The sequence below is a fragment of the Diceros bicornis genome, chromosome 1, assembly GCF_020826845.1.
Source record: "Diceros bicornis minor isolate mBicDic1 chromosome 1, mDicBic1.mat.cur, whole genome shotgun sequence".
In the NCBI taxonomy this organism is placed as follows: Eukaryota; Metazoa; Chordata; class Mammalia; order Perissodactyla; family Rhinocerotidae; genus Diceros; species Diceros bicornis.
This window is the reverse complement of record NC_080740.1, coordinates 15,046,355-15,064,754: the sequence shown is the minus strand read 5'-3', so window position 1 is coordinate 15,064,754 and position 18,400 is coordinate 15,046,355. Positions and strand designations below refer to the sequence as shown.

General features: G+C 34.2%; 1 protein-coding gene across 5 annotated transcripts in view; it reads left to right on the top strand.

The window, feature by feature from the left end:
- The window catches only part of TMEM161B (transmembrane protein 161B), a 70,498-nt gene extending 56,425 nt beyond the window's left edge, over nt 1–14,073 (top strand). For 3 of the 5 annotated variants that reach the window (XM_058527498.1, XM_058527372.1, XM_058527316.1), the window contains 7 exons: nt 1,277–1,428; nt 1,968–2,028; nt 2,528–2,668; nt 5,353–5,466; nt 10,226–10,400; nt 11,467–11,563; nt 12,764–14,073. In XM_058527498.1, the coding sequence (XP_058383481.1) occupies nt 1,277–1,428; nt 1,968–2,028; nt 2,528–2,668; nt 5,353–5,466; nt 10,226–10,400; nt 11,467–11,563; nt 12,764–13,041 (1,018 nt within the window). In that variant the 3' untranslated portion in view covers nt 13,042–14,073. Of the gene's footprint in view, nt 1–1,276; nt 1,429–1,967; nt 2,029–2,527; nt 2,669–5,352; nt 5,467–10,225; nt 10,401–11,466; nt 11,568–12,385; nt 12,435–12,763 lie in introns of all 5 variants that reach the window. The other 2 variants (XM_058527433.1, XM_058527557.1) reach the window with 2 other exon arrangements.
- The last annotated feature ends 4,327 nt before the right edge of the window (nt 14,074–18,400 follow it).

The window sequence follows — 18,400 nt, the reverse complement described above, 5'->3', positions numbered from 1 at the left end:
AAGTTACTTAACCCCCCTGTGCCACAGTTTTTAAAAATCTGTAGTGATAATAGTTGGCTAATGTGAGGATGAAATTAGTTAGTTGGTAATGCCTAGCCTTGGAAAGTACTAAATGACAGCTGTAACTATTTTCCATGCTTGACATATGGTTTATGTTAAAGTTACTTTTCCAGGTTTTTTTTTGCCCAGCACCTTGTTTTGTTTGGTGAGTTTTGCTTTGAAGGAGAGCAGTTTGGTATAATGGAAATCTGGGTTCTAGCTTTGGATCAGCCACTGATTTGATCTTGATTTGATCAGTTAGTGAGGGGGGGTTCAGATAAAATGATCTCTTTAATATTTTCCTGTAAAGTTAAAATATTTTAATATTTTTTAATAAGTGAGCATGTTGAACCTTTGGCTGTTTTTGAGTACTCAACTGGAACTTGTTTTCTTTAGAGTTTTTTGTTTAATCATACTGTGAAATGGTGATCCCAGATACTTAGTTTTTGTGCCAAAGCTTGCCAGTGGCTATTAGTAATTCTCAACTTTTGAATTATTGGGTTTTTTGCAGATGATTCCTGTAATGTGTTTAATTCTAAATATAAACTACTTGACACACATGCACATTAAAAGGTGGTTCCCTAAAATAACCTCTGCCTTGGCTTCTCATGTCACTGAGAACCTATTTCATAAACTTATTGTAATCACCTCCTAGTAAAATTTGAGTCAGATAAACTAGAAATACATTCTTTCCCTAATTACAACTTAATTTGTGTTATGTGCGCTTTTCGTTAATTTAAAAATGTTATATTGGGCCGGCCCCGTGGCTTAGCGGTTAAGTGCGCGCGCTCAGCTGCTGGCGGCCCGGGTTCGGGCCCGGGTTCGGATCCCGGGCGCGCACCGACGCACCGCTTCTCTGGCCATGCTGAGGCTGCGACCCACATACAGCAACTAGAAGGATGTGCAACATGACATACAACTATCTACTGGGGCTTTGGGGGAAAAATAAATAAATAAAATTAAAAAAAAAAATCTTTAAAAAAAATCAATAAAATAAATAAAAATGTTATAAACTTCACTTAGATTTGTTTTGTTTTTATGTCCTATTTCCTGGAAGACTATTCAGATTTTCATTAGTTTTTCACTTCCTTTCAAAGAGTACCTTATAGATAAGCATGTTGTAGAATCAAAATAAATGTTGTGGTCAAATTTTCTTGGAGTTCAGGTCCTGTAAGGATGGCTGTGTTTAACTCCCACAGAGTTATTTGTGGTTTTTCCTGAACTTTTCCTTCTGCAGCAAAGTTCTATTTTCATTAACTACACACTATTTTAAAGTAGAAGATGGTGGTGAGAGATCAGTCTGTGTTACTTTTGGATTTTTTTTCTTCGTGAAAGCAATGGCGGTCTTGATTGTAACAGAAAACTACCTGGAATTTGGACTCGAAACAGGTAATCGTTTCATACAACTTTAAAAATCCGTTTTGCTTTATCTAGCGTTAATATTTTTGACTTCAATATTTAAGTAAGTTTTATATCTGATAAGTTTTTGAAATTAGGTTTGAATTGTATATTCTGTAATGTTCTAAATAATTTTTTATTATTCTTAAGTAAGATCTTCCTTCTTTTTTTGTTTTTCGTTTTAGCTAAGTTTTTTATTACCTTTTTCCAGAAATACTGTCCCCTCCCCATTTTTTCCTTACAGTTAAATAAGTTTCTGTAATGCTAAGGTGTACTCACATAGATAAAGACACAAATTTTAATGCAAATTTTATGCACAGTCATGAAATGTACAAATATCAAAGGGATGTTTTCAAAGACTGTTCCTACTAATAACCAAATTTTATTGCATTATGGCATATTAATTAGCACATGAAAGAGCTAAGCTAGTCACTTCAAAATTTAAGATGCTCTGTTTTCTAGCATTTTATTTCCAAATGAAGATTCTGTATTTTACCTCTGTGATAAGACTAATTTTTTTTTCCCTACAGGGTTTACAAATTTTTCAGACAGTGCGATGCAGTTTCTTGAAAAGCAAGGTTTAGAATCTCAGTAAGTTTAAAAATTCAGCATTATTTAAATTTAAATTTTTCCATTTTTAGTAAAACAGCATTTGGTATAAATGGTTCTTTACTTTTAATCAATGAAGAGTTCTTTTTTAAGTAGGACTGTCACTTTTAGAAATAGCCTTACTCATAATTTTTACATTGTATAGTTAATATATTTTTTGTAGAATTCTTATTTGGATTTGCTCTTACTTGATTTAATTCCGCTACCACCAGAAGTTAAACTAAATTTATACCTGAGTTACATATCAAATTCTATGTTGAATATGTAGGTTGGATTGTTACAAATGTAGCTAAAGAGATGCCTGATTTTTATAGTTCACTAAAACCCATTATAGATAATTGTATAAGAGCAGTCTTTTGGTAGAAGTTTACTTTTATTACTGTTATTATTGTGGTGTGTAAAGTAATTGATCAGAAGAAAGGAAATTCCTAGAAAGTTAACCTAAAAAATTTATCAGCTTTTTCAAAAATTTTGTTTTTAGGGGTCCTGTTTCAAAACTTACTTTCAAATTTTTCCTGGCTCTTTTCTGTTCACTCATTGGGGCTTTTTTGACATTTCCTGGATTACGGCTGGCTCAAATGCATCTGGATGCCCTGAATTTGGCCACAGAAAAAGTTACACAGTAAGCGGAAAATGTACATAAGCACATGCAGATAAATATATGTTTTCCATCTTAATGAAGGTATATTATTGAATGAAATCATAAATTATTGTATTGAAAGTTAATAAATAACCATTTGATATCACACTACTTCCTCTTTCTACTATAAGCAAGTTTCTTTTATTCACTTCTAAATTTTAAGTCCTGTGTTAAAAAAATATATATATATCATCAATTACTAAATTTCTGTTTTACTTGTTAAAATGGAAATATCGATATTTATGTTCTTTTTAACTTAGAGGTCAATGTTTATAATATTGTAATCTCTATGCTTGAACTAAGGGTCTGTGGAAATTTCCTTAAATCAGAACATTTTAATTAAAAATATTGTATTTAAATTTTATATAAATAATTTTATTTAAATAATTTAATGTTTTTTATTTAAAATATTTAAAAATTTTTTGAAGGTGAAATCTGTATACATAAGAGATGTTTGTTTTCCTTAAATTATTGATCTGTTTGTAAGACTCTTGTTAAAATAATACATTATTTTGTTTGGGGATAGCTAATATTGTACAGTGTTAGATATCATAGATTACTTTTAACTACCAAATTCTATTTTAGTTCTCAAATGGAGAAATTATATTTGAATCTCTATATATAGTTCAAAGCCCATTTGCTATATTCTTTATGATTGTCAGATTTTTTTTTGTTGATGTAGATACCTTGGCAGAACAGCAGGTTTATATCTCCTTGAACTCATATCCAGATCCAAATTCCCATCTTGTCTTTTTGTTTTGCACTAGAAGCCCTAGTTGAGAGTATTCCATTTTGATTTATGTATTTATAATCATTAAGTTTCTCTGAGTGATCATATTTCCTAACATTTCTGCTCTTTAAAACCCTATGTTTAATGATGCAGATTCTCTAGTCTTTTCACATTCTTATCTCTCTTATGTCATTTTCCTTTATTTTAATTTTGACAGCCTTTTTGTTTTTTTCCTTACCTCCATTTTTCTACATGTGCTTTGTGTGTGTGTTTACTTATTCTCACCTCCCACGACACACTCCCTCATCCCTCTTTTTCCCCTTCTTTTACTCAGCATGCTCTTGGCTACATCCTGCCTTTCTCCCACCATCCTATCTCTAATGGTTTCTTTTAAAACAAAACCTTGTTCTCCCCCTCCTCTCTACACAGACACTTCAGTCCACTAACCCCAGTGTTATGATTTAAATAAGCTGAAAGGGGGGGGTGGAGGGGAGCCCTTCACCAGCTACTGAAACCGCTGTGGGCTGCTCCTTGATGCTAGAGTGTTCCCTAGCAACACTGCATACCTAATACTGCTGCTTTCTTCCCCCGCACCGATGGTTTACCAAGGCTGGGGGATGAAAGAATCACTTGATAAAAATATCTAAAGCGTTTACTGTTGGTTTGGAGTTGGGGGGTCACGTTTTAGTTTCCTTTTCAGGAAAAGGTGGCTTCCTTAAAGATTTTTCCCTTTGGGGATTTGGAGTTTCATTTTATTTTCAGTTTATTACATTGTGTTGTAGCACTCTGCCTTGATACAAGGGTGTGGGCAAGCTAGTTCTGTTGTGAGAGTAGCATGACTGGCACAAAGAGCAGCATGCTCCTCACCCCCATGGTCAGGCACTGGTACTTTAATACCAGAGCTTACAACCAGAGTTCCACCTTTCTCTGTCGGGTGTTCATGTTTCCCCACCCCGCCCTGTTTCCTCACATAGAGCACTGTCATTTGCATTATCGAGATATTTTAATGTGTGTGTGTATGTGTATTTTAAACCCTCCAGTTTAGCCCTTCAGCCTGGTTGATAAAGCAGTACAGGATAGTAAAGTAGTCTGAAAGATTTGTCTTGTTCTAAAATAAGAAAAATCTTTACCAGTTATCTGTCTCTGTAGGATACAAACTTGGGACAACAATTAACAATGAAGTTAGAGCTCAGACCTGAAACCTTTTGCTGTGTTAGGTATACTGCCTTGTCAGGAGTAATGTAAATTTCCTTGGTTTGTGTAGGATAGGGAAATTAATTTCAGATATAGTCATAATACTCTTAAGAAGGAATGAAAATATGTGAATCATTTATGATTTTAACAATGTAATTAAAACATTATACATGATCATTGCATATTGAAAGGTTCCTCAGTTATAAGTTGTTGCAGTAGGTTCCATCTGTCATATACCTTCTAATATTATGGACCTTGCTAATCATTCTTTCTTACTTGTAAGTAATAAGGAGGCACTTTATTTCAGCTGCACTGAAAAGTATCAAAAGACGACTAAAAATCCATTGGATTCATTGACTGTGTAAAGTTAGAGAATCATTTAAGTACCTGTGTATTAAATCAGGGATATATTAGGGGATTGTTAGAGAACACTAAAATAGAAATGAACAGAGTTAGATTTTAGTGCTAGATCTGCCCCTAACCTGTAATATTGCCATGAGCAAGTCATTTAACTTGCCTGGATCTAAAAGTTTTCATCTGAAAAACTAAGATAATGAGGTAGTTTTGCAAGGGCTCAAATCAATGTTGAGTGATGTTCAGTATAAAATAATGGTGGCAGTAGTACCTTAATACAGAATACTGAAAATAAATTCCTACTTTCATTTTGTAAATCCCAAGTTTCTGTAGTTTATTAGTGTATTTTGTTTCTGGATTTTTATATTTATTTCTTACATACTTTCAGAACATTACTTCATATCAACTTCTTGGCACCTTTGTTTATGGTTCTGCTCTGGGTAAAACCAATCACCAAAGACTACATTATGAACCCACCATTGGGTAAAGAAAGTGTGCCTTTGTAAGTATGCGTATTTGAGGGCTAATTTTTGTTTCATTATATAATCAAAACTGTTTCCAGAGTATTATATTTAAATTCTATTTAAGTTTTTTAATGATAATATTAGGACATTGTATTTTTTAAACATTATTAGAAATGCTAAAAGATGTGTTACAAAATTGACCAGGTCATCATTTAACCTTTTTGTGATCTTCATTAATGAATGTGAATGATTATTACCCCGCACTAATATTAACTGGTAAGTTTTTCTGCTTTCTCACTTAATGTCCAGTTGTTATGTGACATTTTTCTGTTGTTGTTGGGCGTGTTTTTAAGATATCTTCTGCAGTTCTTTTGCTTTCTCTTAATTGTGAAAGTTAGGGAGGAAAAAATGAGTAGTATAAATGGAAATTCATATATTCAGCCCCTATAAGAGTTGCTGACATTTTCCACATTTGCTTCACCCTTTTTTAGTTTTGTTTTTGATAAAGTAGTTTTTCAAATAAATGAGAGACATAACATTTTTACCCCTGAGTACTTTAGTGTACACCTCTAAAAAATAAGAACATTTTCCTACACAACAGTAGTATCATCACACCTAGGAAAAATAATGCCTTAGCATTATTATCTAATATTAGGTCATTTTTCCCCAATTAGCCAACTATATTTTAACAGAAGATAGTAAAGAATGTAAAAACAGTTTATTATAAGGCATTAATAACTGTACTTGATAAGTTAACTGTTAGCCTCGTGGAACTATGTTAGAGTAATAGAAAGATTCAGACAGAGCTGGTTCAAACCCCAGTTCTGATCCTCGCTAACACTGTCACTTGAGGAGGATTATATAACTTCACTGAGCCTCTGTTTCCCCATCTGGAAAATGAAGATAATAGTATCTACCTCACAAAGTTATCATTGGAAATAAATGAAAGAACATGCATAATGCAACCAGCTGGAAGTAAGTGCTTAATAAATGTTCCTTCCACTGCTTTGCCTCATCAAAATTAAAATAGAAACCCTTGACCAGTCATGGACTCTACAGTGTGCATTTTATATTATGTATTTCTTCTAGATCCTGGTACACATTTTTCTTGGAATATATAATCAGTGATGACCATGACTTTTTTTTTTTAAGAGTTAATCTTACTGAACTAGGGAAGTATCCGTTGAAGTCACAATGTTTTTTCCTCACACGATTAAGCTTTAATGGTAATTTTAACTTGACAGATTCACTAAGTATTTAAAAGTAATCTTAAGGATCCTAGGGTTCTAGGGCTGGCCTGGTGGCACAAGCAAAGGGTGCGCACTCCGCTGCGGCGGCCCGGGGTTGGCTGGTTCGGATCCCAGGCGTTCACTGAGGCACCGCTTGTCAAGCCATGCTGTGGCGGCGTCCCATATAAAGTGGAGGAAGATGGGCACGGATGTTAGCCCAGGGCCAGTCTTCCTCAGCAAAAAAGAGGAGGATTGGCAGATGTTAGCTCAGGTCTGATCTTCCTCACAAAAAAAAAAAAAAAAAAGGATCCTAGGGTTCTAGACAAAATCTTCTAACTCACGTCTTTGATGCTAAAAGTATTCCCAGTCTTTCCTTGAAGTTTAGTCTTAGAAGTTGGATTTTATACTCTTGTAATTATGTTCTCTGATTTTGTATTTGCCTTAGTTTAATTAGGAAAACAAAGAAACTAGCATTTATGATGCATCCATCATACACCAGTTATTATGCTAGGTATTGATACTTCGTGTATTTTATCTCCTTCATTCTTATAGTAATTCTCTATTTGTGATTGTTCTCATCCCATTTTATAGATGAAATAACGGACTCAGAAGTTAAATAATTTGGCTAAGATTATTCAGCCAGAAATGGTATATATAAAGCATTTAGTGGTTATACCAACATTCATTTCCCACTTTCAGCCTGACTAAACTTTGTGCAGATTAGTAGTGAAGACTATGCTAAAGGAAATGGGGATAAGGAATTTTTTCCTTGGGTGTATATTAAATTATAGGAAAAAATTGGTTGTATACAAAGACCTAGGATCCTCTTCCTATAGCTTTATTTCCTTTGTCCCATCCCCATTTCTGACCTGTTTTATAAACAATTCAAACAAAATTACAGTCTTATCTCTGCTCCATCCTATTCTTCTTTATTTGTCAGACCATTACATTAAGTGATGAGACAGAGATAATTTTAAATTTTTGTTTAAAATCCAAAGTCCATGTGGTAGATTGAGAAAGAATGGCTGCCCATCAATCAAAGAGAATGAGATCAAGAAGAAAGCAAGTGACAGGTCTTCGTCTGTCACTTGGACTAAATGGTTTGTAGAAAGGTCTCTATTTGTAGTCAGAAGCAAAAATGGTTATAATGCAGTTTCAACCTGGAAGTGTATTTAAATCCATCCATGTGTTCTGATTTGGCATCAAAAAAATAAAATGTAGGCAAACAGAGTCCATATGTGCTCGTGACCTTGTGAGAAGAAAACCAAAAGAGAACATATACAGGGAAACCTAGAATGGCTTTAGGAATTTGGAGAAATTTCTCCTGCCTGTTCTTTATCTATGTATTTTATCCCAGCTCAGGCTCTTTCCTGAGTTACCCATCAGATCAGTTTACCAGATCTTTATGAGGTTAGTTACATAGTCTGAATTAGAAGATACTCTTTAATGACTATTATCCTAAATCCTGAACTCCTTATAAACTGAGTGAATATTTTTTGATTCAGTGCCTTATTCCATTCCCTTCATTCCTATTATCACCCTCAGAGTCTATGTAATAGCTGTCTTCAGGATGCTACCAGTCAGGCATCCCTGCTGCACAGCTCCAGGGAGCGCCGTATTGTCTCTGGGCCCCTGGAAAGGTTCAAGGCTGTGGGTGGCCTTGTCTCACATGGCTGACTCCTTAAGCTCATTGTTCATAATAATGGAAATGTGGATAAAAAGTTAGACCTTGGGGCCACCCCTGTGGCATAGTGGTTAAGTTCGGCATGCTCCACTTCGGCTGCCTGGGTTCGTGGGTTCAGATTCTGGGTGCAGACTTACACCACTCGTCAGCCATGCTGTGGCAGCGTCCCACATACAAAATAGAGGAACATTGGCACAGATGTTAGCTCACTGTGAATCTTCCTCAACAGAAAAAAAATGAAAAGTTAGGCCTTTATCCTTCCTAGCCAACCGTGCTTTTCCATTGGAATTTTATGTGAATTTCCTGCACTCATGACCTTGTAAAAAGGAAACCAAAAGAGAGCATACATAATAAAGCATTTGTTCTATGCCCATTTCTAACTTCCATTTCATAAATAGTTCCAACAAAACTGTACACTTTCACATCTGCTCTGCCTTTTCTGTTCCTTGTACTGTCCTTCAGCTGTATTTCCTCTGGCAACTTCTCCTGTATTGTAGTTTTAGTCCATTTCCTAGGTGCTTAAAGTGCACAGGAGGAAAAGGTGATGATGGAACCTGTGTTGGGGAGAAGTGTTGTAAAGTTTTTATCTTTTCCCATTCATTCTTATTTATAGCCATCCATTCTACCCTCATGGTCTTAAGAATTTGAGGGAGACCCTTTCAGATCCCATCTGGCAGATCACTCCACACGTTTCAGCAGTCACATGTTAGGTACCCGATCTCTACTGGAGATTAGACTAGATGCCGAGCATGGTCTAGTCATTACTTTCAAACTACTCACAATGTGATCTTTTATCAAGACCAGAAAACATGGTCTTTTTTTTGTTTTGTTTTTTTTGTTTTTTTTGTTTTTTTTTTTGTGAGGAGATCAGCCCTGAGCTAACATCCGCCAATCCTCCTCTTTTTTTTTTTGCTGAGGAAGACGGCCCTGGGCTAACATCGGTGCCTATCTTCCTCCACTTTATATGGGACGCCGCCACAGCATGGCTTACCAAGCAGTACTTCGGTGCGCGCCCGGGATCCGAACCAGCGAACCCCGGGCCGCCGCAGCGGAGCGCGCGCACTTAACCGCTTGCGCCACCGGGCCAGCCCCGAAAACATGGTCTTTTAAAAACATTAAACCCCAGAAGGACATCAGAAATTACCTCTTCTTTCTCAAGTCCTTTAAGGAGCCCTCAACAGTAGTCTAGTTTCTCAAAACAATGGCCTCAGGGTACATCTTCTCACCTGGAATTTCTTGTAGTTTCCTTCTTTCTTTCTCCTAGGTTCCAGTTTAAGAGCACCCAACTTCTCTTTTCATTTCATAGCCAGTTTGTTTCCCGTGGAGGAGGGTAGGTAGAGAAAAGGATCCCAAGTATTGCTCTACTTTTTTCTTCTGGGTATCTGTTACTACTTTACTTTCATGATACATTTATCTATCTGGTTCTAGTATGCAAGTGAGAGTATTATATGGATAAGTCTATGGCAGAGTGGAATACTTTTGTTTTATATCTCCAAGTATATAGCTAAGTATAGACTTCCTATATCTTTTTTGTGTGTGTGTGAGGAAGATCAGCCCTGAGCTAACATCCATGCCAATCCTCCTCCTTTTTTTTCCCCCTTTTTCTCCCCTAAGCCCCAGTAGATAGTTGTATGTCGTAGTTGCACATCCTGCTTGTTGCTGTATGTGGGAAGCCGCCTCAGCATGGCCGGACAAGCGGTGCGCCAGTGCACGCCCAGGATCCGAACCCGGGCCACCAGTAGTGGAGGGCGCGCACTTAACCGCTAAGCCACGGGGCCGGCCCCTAGACTTCCTATATCTTAAATGGTGAACATTAACACATATAACTAGCCTGCTAGCATATTTTGGTCTTTGAGAGCACCATATCAACTTTTTGATCTGTAGAATGACAGAAGCTACATTCGATACTCTGCGACTCTGGTTAATAATCCTGCTGTGTGCTTTGCGGTTGGCCATGATGCGTAGTCACCTTCAAGCTTACTTAAATTTAGCCCAGAAATGTGTGGATCAGATGAAGAAAGAAGCAGGGCGAATAAGTACGGTTGAGCTACAGAAAATGGTAAGTTTTATACTGTAGTATGAAGAATGGCAAATACTGTGTTGTAAGAAAAGAAAGAATTTGCTTTCCTTTAATAGATAGTAATTTTACCGCATAATATTCTTATTGTAAATAAATGGGATAATCTTAAACTGACAGATATCAGACAGACCTTGATCTGATTTTGGTGCTAAGTGAAGAAAAGGTCTCAATTCTTCCTGCCTGAAGTGGTTTAAGTATCATACAGTTGGGTGGTACAAATCTGTGATATGTCTACTATTGCTAAATGGGACCTCTAATTGATTTGAAAGACATTACAGTATATTGTCCAGCCTTTATGGCTTAAAGGGTAGGAAATATTAGTTTTAGTGACTATATTTATTCCTTTTAACATTATTCCAAGTACTTGAACATGGAATGTAAATATTTAAGTTAATGGGACTTCCAGAGAAGGAAAGTGCTAGGAATCCATCCGCCATTATAGTGGACTGGACCTATAATCTGATCATGTCTTTTTAAGAGATTTGGTGTTGAGTCCTCTGTTTTTGACTCTCTTTCATAAGTCAGGAGAGTTTTATCAAGATTTAAACAACTTTTTTTCTGTTTTACTTTTTATGTATTTTCGTACTCTATAATTTGATCTCAGTCAAATATGTTCATATAGCATGGGCATTTAATGTTTTTATTTATGAGGGGTTTATGCTTGTATATGACTCTGCCTGTTGTTATTTAGTTTGATGTTTTAGGTGTCTTTAGAGATTTTAGCATTTTATTTTATATTTGAAATGTAAGTGAATACCGTTTGAATTTAATGGTTATTTTCTTCAATTTATATTAATCACTTAAGAACTGTTTTTAAAGAATTTATTTTAATATTTTCACATTTTAAAAAACTTATCTTCAAATTGAGCCTTTCTGAAGTCAGTTTGGGGGCATTCATAAAGTGCAAACTTAACTACCATTTAATTTCCTTCCAAAGAAAGGATAACTTATCTCTTAAGCAACTCAGTTTGACAATTATATGAACGTTTAATTCATTTATAACATGTCAGCCATATTAGACACTTAAGAATGTTGTTGGTTGCAGGTGGCTCGAGTCTTTTATTACCTTTGTGTCGTTGCACTGCAGTATGTGGCACCTCTGGTGATGCTGCTTCATACAACTCTGCTTTTGAAAACACTAGGTAGGCGTGCCCTGGCAACTGGGAAACAGGTTTTACTTTCTGCCTGTAATTAATAATGCTTTTTGTTACCTACGTGAAATACGCCTCTTAAAATCATTTCTCTCTTTAAAAGTTTTAAAAGGAAACATGGGAAACTTTTAGCTGTAGAAGTTGATTCATCATCTTGATTTTGAAAACTCAGGACCATACAGTTTTATAACGTTTTGCTTTACTTATAAGAATTGTTTGCTAAAAATTAATTCCAAATTTACTGAGTCACTTGAGTAAGCACTGTTGATCTTAGTTATTTTGTGCTATAAGAGGATGATTTAAGATTTTGTTAGTGCCTAACATTTAAATTTTCACAAGATACCTGTAAACTTACATGAATTACAGAGTCCTTTGGTGAGTTCTACTTTAGATAACTTATGTTGAAAGAGCAAAGATTTCTCAATGGAAGAACAAAGTTCTCCTATGAGTCTGTTCACTAACCTATCAAGTCCCTGTGTGGTATTATTCAGGAACTATCCATTATTCTATTGATCATTTCTTTTTGCTTAGATCAAGCAGTCTGCCAATGTGGGGGTTTAAGAAGCCCAAAGGGACTAAAAGTATTATTTAGGTGGGCTTAGTAGATCCCATAGAGCTGTTGATAGATGTAAATGTCCTTTAGGAATCTATGGAACATAAAGGAGCAGCACAATTATAAATTATGTGACTCATATCCTATCCAACATAGGAAAGTATATGATGAAAAAACTTCTGGAAGCTATTAATAGTCTCTCACATTGAAATCATAGATAGTTTCTGAGAAAGAAATTTATTCTGATATTCTACGGGTAGAAAAGATTTCTAAGAAGTTATTGAGTCTGTCCCTGTCAATCCAGTAGAGGTAACTGATTCATGTATTATACAAGGAGAAAACTGTTTTTATTATTTTAGCAGATTTTAGTGCAGTTAATTAAAAGTAAATTAGACTTTTAGCTTTTATGTGTACTTTTAATGATAAAGCCAGATTGTAGTCTGGTCAAGTTAAGTGAATTTTTTACTAGGTATGCAGAAAGATTATTATTTTACTTTATTTCAGCATAAAGTAACTTTTTATATCACTAAACTTTTTGTTCTTAATTTCAAATATAAGTTAAGGAATTTAGTATTATTTTTTGAATAAGGAAGTTTGGAATTATTCTCCAAGTTTTATTTGTGTCTTGAATTTTCTAGGTAATCATTCCTGGGGGATTTATCCAGAACCTGTCTCTACCTTGCCAGTGGACCATGGTCTGCTCTCCCATTCTGTTCAGTCTGAATTACCGTCTGCTGATGGGAAGATGAAGGTGACTGTCACACAAATAACGGTGGCACTGAGCAGCTTAAAAAACATTTTCACCCCTCTGCTTTTTCGAGGGCTTCTGTCTTTCCTGACCTGGTGGATCGCTGCTTGTCTCTTTTCTACAAGCCTTTTTGGGCTTTTCTATCACCAGTATCTGACTGTGGCGTGAATCTCAGTTAACACAAAAGGATATCCAAGTCATACTTCGAATTCAAGTGTCGGTGCCCTGGAACGGCTGACGAAAACCAGAAGAAAGCAAATGCAAAGGAAAAAAACCATATCAGAATATCTTGTTTTAAATGCTTCCTCTGTATTCTCAGGGTGAATTAATGGTATAATATTTAAAATTACAGAATAGATTGTTAACTGCTATACTGTGGCATTGGAATTTTAACTCCTTGTATTAACTGATGTGAGAGAGCTATCTACAAGGGTAATACTTCTGATTACCTTGGTTTACAGAAACCTCCAGCAGTCTTTGAAACTTCTCACATGACTCCGGTTATTGATTGATTGCTCTTAATGGTATTAAGGTACTGTTAGTATTCATAATGGCTGCCTATAGAACAATCTTCACACTGAGCCATGCTTTAGGGGAGGGAGAGGAGCTAAAGTCGCTTCTGTTGGTAATTAATATATTAGTCCTTCTTCAGACAACAACAATAAAATCCAACAGAAAGGAAGAAATAGCTACTGTATATTACAGTAAAGAAAGCTGAATAGTAATTTTAAATATAATGGAGATGTACATGCTTAATATCTACAAGTACTGCTGCCTGAGAGTAGCAAGAGTATTGTTTTAAAATGTGTTCTAGCCAACTTGAGGAATCTTTTTAAATGGTTGACTGTATGAACATTTGCAATCTTGCTGTCATGTTTGGGCCTCCCATATTTCATTTTATTCTATGATCCTAAATGGTTCTCTTTAATAGTCTAAAAATATTTATCAACATTGATGAGACTTTTAAAAAATTACTTTGTAATCCTGCTGACTACCTGTATGTATTGTGTGTGTGTATATATATATATATATTATATATTAAATATATAATATATTGAGATTATAAAAGATGAAAATATTGAATCCTTATAATATTTTAAGTTGCTGAATGTATGTTAAAATGTGATTGAATGAGGTGTATTTGTATCTAGAAATTTCCTTTCTTTTTGGAATGAGATTAAAATACATTTTGAAAGTTCATCAGAGCAAGAAATTTATTTGTGTTGCCTGTGTGTGAGCATACTTAAAATTTTATAAATACTCAGGTGATTTTTCCCAAATTAAAATTCATTTTCTGTCAAAAATTAGAACCTTTCCCATTCTAAACAAGTCTATGGCTATTATTTAAGCCCATGTTAAATAAGGCTTGTTTTAAATTTGAAGTATTTAGAATTAGAAATATTAAATTTTTATTTTACAGAACAGAAATTGAGGTCATTTGAATGAAAAATTCAAATGAAATGAAAAGAAAAAGTAAAATTCTTTTTGATGCTTTTTACATCTAAAACCCAAAATGAAGGATTATAGTTATAAAGGGAATGAATATAAGAGATAACAGGCTTTTTTTTTTTTTAACAAATAGTAGAATTTATAAATAAATGTTCTTCCATAGAACTGTCTTGAGAGGCTGTATATTATGTTTCAGTGCTATTGTCACTATTGAAGGCAATTTTGAAACTCTTCTTTTGGAATTACTTAAGGCTTGTGGTTCACATTCATTTGAATAATCTCAATACAGCAGATTCCTGTCTTTTGGTGTAGATTAAATATTTTGGAAATAACTGATATTTTAAATAAGACTGAGTGGTAAGTGCTTAAGTTGGATAATACTCTTTGGTTGAAATGAATTGTGAATATATCCTAATGATAGTTCATGTGTTTTTCCAAAAGAAGCATTCCAAATATATTTTTGAGATACATCAGCATTACTAAAATAAGTATCTTATAACAAGATTACAGCAAAGTAAGACATTTATTTCGTATGTGAAAGTTCTCACATGTTGAACTTGAAAAGAATCTCACCTGGTATTTATAACCGTTCTTATTATAAAAGAGCTACATTTAAAAAATTAAAGTTATTATTTTGAGTTTCAAAAATTGTAGAGGAGTAATATGAGGGGAAAGGACATAGAATTCATTATTGGATGGAATAACGTGTATTTCTAAAATACTATTGATTTACTCTTTTTAAACTTGAATTCTCCCTGAGTATACTGTGAACTTGCACAAACTGCACATTAATTTAAGTAATCGGTTTGGTTTAGGTTTTTTTAGCCTTTCAAAGCAAATTTGAAGAGAACGATGGTTATAACTACTAACTGGTTTGTTTAAGCATCTTGTCTTGGTACCACGAATTAAGTGCAAAAGAGTTTATACTTTAAACCAAATATTTTTTTAAATTGAGATATAATTGACATATAACACTGTATTAGTTTTAAGTGTACAACATAATGATTTGATATGTGTATGTATTGTGAAATGATTCCAAATAATATTTTAATATCCTAAATTAGACCAGTAGAATTCTTTTGTTTTTTGTATTGGACTCTAGTCAATGTGAATGCTTCCAAGGTCATTTATTTGTATTTTAGATTTTTACCAAATTGACTGGGAACCCTTATAATCTTGCTTTGCATGATTTGTGGAATTTTATTTGACAATTTGTTTATTCCTGCCCTCCACCCTACATCCCCTGCCCACTGCACTATAATCAGAGCTCTGTTCGCCCTTCTACCCTCATTGATTTGTCTGAAATGAAAAGCATATCATTTTATCTTAATATTCGTATGCATTTTGATTATCTTTGGTATTTTCCCCAGAATTCCAATGGCTATGCATAAATGACCAATGCATCCAAGCAGAATGGACTCATTATCTTCTTGTTTCTGACATAAATATCATTGGTAAAATAGTGACGTTTCTTCTTGAGTTATGATTCAAAAGAGATATTCATCCATTAATGGAATCGATAGGTCCAGGAAGCAATAAGTAGAATTCATTATGAAATCTATAATTGGAACTTCACTGGATAGATTTTATTCTTTCAAATGAAAGATTAAATTCTCAGTACTGCAAAGCATAGCGTCTCAACATTCTCTGAATTCATACACACTTTCTGAGCCATCTCCTAATTAGAAATTGTCTATCATGGTGTATGGCTCTATTCAGCAAAATAAAACTAAGTGGTTTTTTGAATGTGGATCATCCTGTGTCTTCACAGAGCTTTAGGTGGCTTAAAGAATAAGATTTAAATACACTTCTGATCCTAGAGCTTGAACCCAGTGTCTCAAATAGTCGTACAATCTCATCTTTTAACTCCCACTCATCTCATTATGTCTATATCGTGGGTTTATAGCTGAGTTGGTTGTATGCCATGAAGACTTTGACATGGACACTAAGGATGGTCAAAAAGCTAATGTCAACTTTTCTCTTCAAAATGGTGAACATTTTCACTTATTTTTGTTTCCTTCCTAAGAAAAAAGAAAAACGAGATATAGCCTGTTCAAATGCTTGTCTTCTGTTAGTATTGGACTCCTTTTTAGCTACAAACTATTATGTTGGTTGGGCCTATTGATTCAGAGATCGTATATTTTTTCTATCCCATTGTGGATGTTTTTGTTTTTTTTCTTTTTCCTTGTAACTCCCTATGGGTAGTTATTCCCCTCTTTTCTCCCATTTGTCAAAAGACTATTCATTTTCTTAAATGAAGTAGCAGGATAATTTTGTGCAAAGAATATTAATCTAAGATTCATGAATAGCCTCTTTTCACCCAATTTCTGCTGTAATTAGCTATTTTCTGCACTTATTAGGCATTCAGCCCATACTAATTAAATAAAACTGAATTATTGTCACTTTTGACCTCAGTTTTATCATATGTAAGATAAAATAAAGAGTTTACATTAAATATGTGGCTATATATTCCTAAATCTGATATTGACTTCTCTTTGTGTTAGCATGAGAAAAATGAATAGCTATTTTTGGCTTCAGGAATGGTTACAGATCATGTCAATTAGAGGACATTCATTTATTGTTAGCTGGAAATGACTTCACAAAGAGTGTTTTCTCCAGGAATATTTTGGTTTATACTCATTTAATTATTTGTTCAATAAATATTTATTAAGTGCCTACAATATTCCAGAAACTGCCTTACATACAGCATTGAGCAAAACATCAAAATCTCTGCCCTCCAGGAGCTTAGAGTCTAGTGGGGGAGTCAAATATAGGATATATTAGGTAGTGATAAGATCCAGTGAGTGGGAGGTAGGGGGAATCAGAGAAGGGAGAATATGAAGTTGGAGGGTAGAGATAAAGTTAAAATTTTAAATACAGCATCGAGGGAAAACCTCACTGAGGTGATTTCTGAGTAAAGACTTGAAGGAAATGAGGCCCATCATAGTGTTTTTTTCTTATAGGACTGTAGTTCGTTGGTAGACAAAACCCCCTGATTGCTTGCACTTTGCTAATTGTGAGGTCACTAAAGGAATTTTTAAAAAGATGGACAATACTGTATATTTCTTATTCAGTTGGTGTATTGTATAGGAAAGATTATAGCCATTGAATTAAATGCTGCTTGTTTGCTCATAAATAGTAAAACATACAACAAATATTATCTCCTGAGTCCACTTTTACAGTTTTTCTGTCAAGTGCTTTTTAACTTAATTTGCATGTTTGCATTTTATTTCAGTATAACTTTTAAAGACTCAGAGGGTGCCAAAAGAATTGCAGGACCCTGGAGCAATATGATGTTTCCATTTGGCAGACAAATTTTAACCACTGTTCTTCAATCCGGCAGATGATCTGTTACACAAAAGTAATTACACACAGGGTAACATGGCTGAGGACAAATTTGGATTAATAAAATCAAAATTTTAAATGTATAACTCACTTTGAATATATTGAGTACCCATTGCTGAAGTATTAAAAATGAGGGAGGTGTATTTTTTTAAATAGTACTCTACAAAAATTAGCTTTAACATCTATTTTGTTTATTTGGAATGCATTTTTCTTTCTGTAATTCTACACTGAAACAATTTATACTTATGAATAGAAAATTCCAAAAGACTAAAATGAAACAATGTTAGTAGAATTACTTTAAATAGTTAGCAATGATAGGATATAGGAATTACTGTAATTGTGTTTATGTGTATATTTACTTGTTCTTTCATATCTATATTTAACAGTTCCTTAGAGTGTGAAATGTAATTTTTTTCCACATAATTTAATTTCTATCATTATAGTAGGTAGTCCCCCTATGTTTTGGATAAGTGGTTGATGTCTAAAGTTGATAGTATGTCAGCTGAATAGGCTGTTGAAATTGAATATCAACCTCAGAAAAAGAACTGAATTCTAGGAATAAAACAAAAAATTTTATTTAAAAAATTTTAATCATTAAAATTGATTCAAGAGGAACCATATACCTCATTGTAAAAGCTAAAACCATAAAGTTTTTAGAGGAAGTCAGAATAGTTTGGTAATTTTAGGAGTGGACAAAGATTTCTTAGGGCACAAGCAGCAAGGACCATAAAAT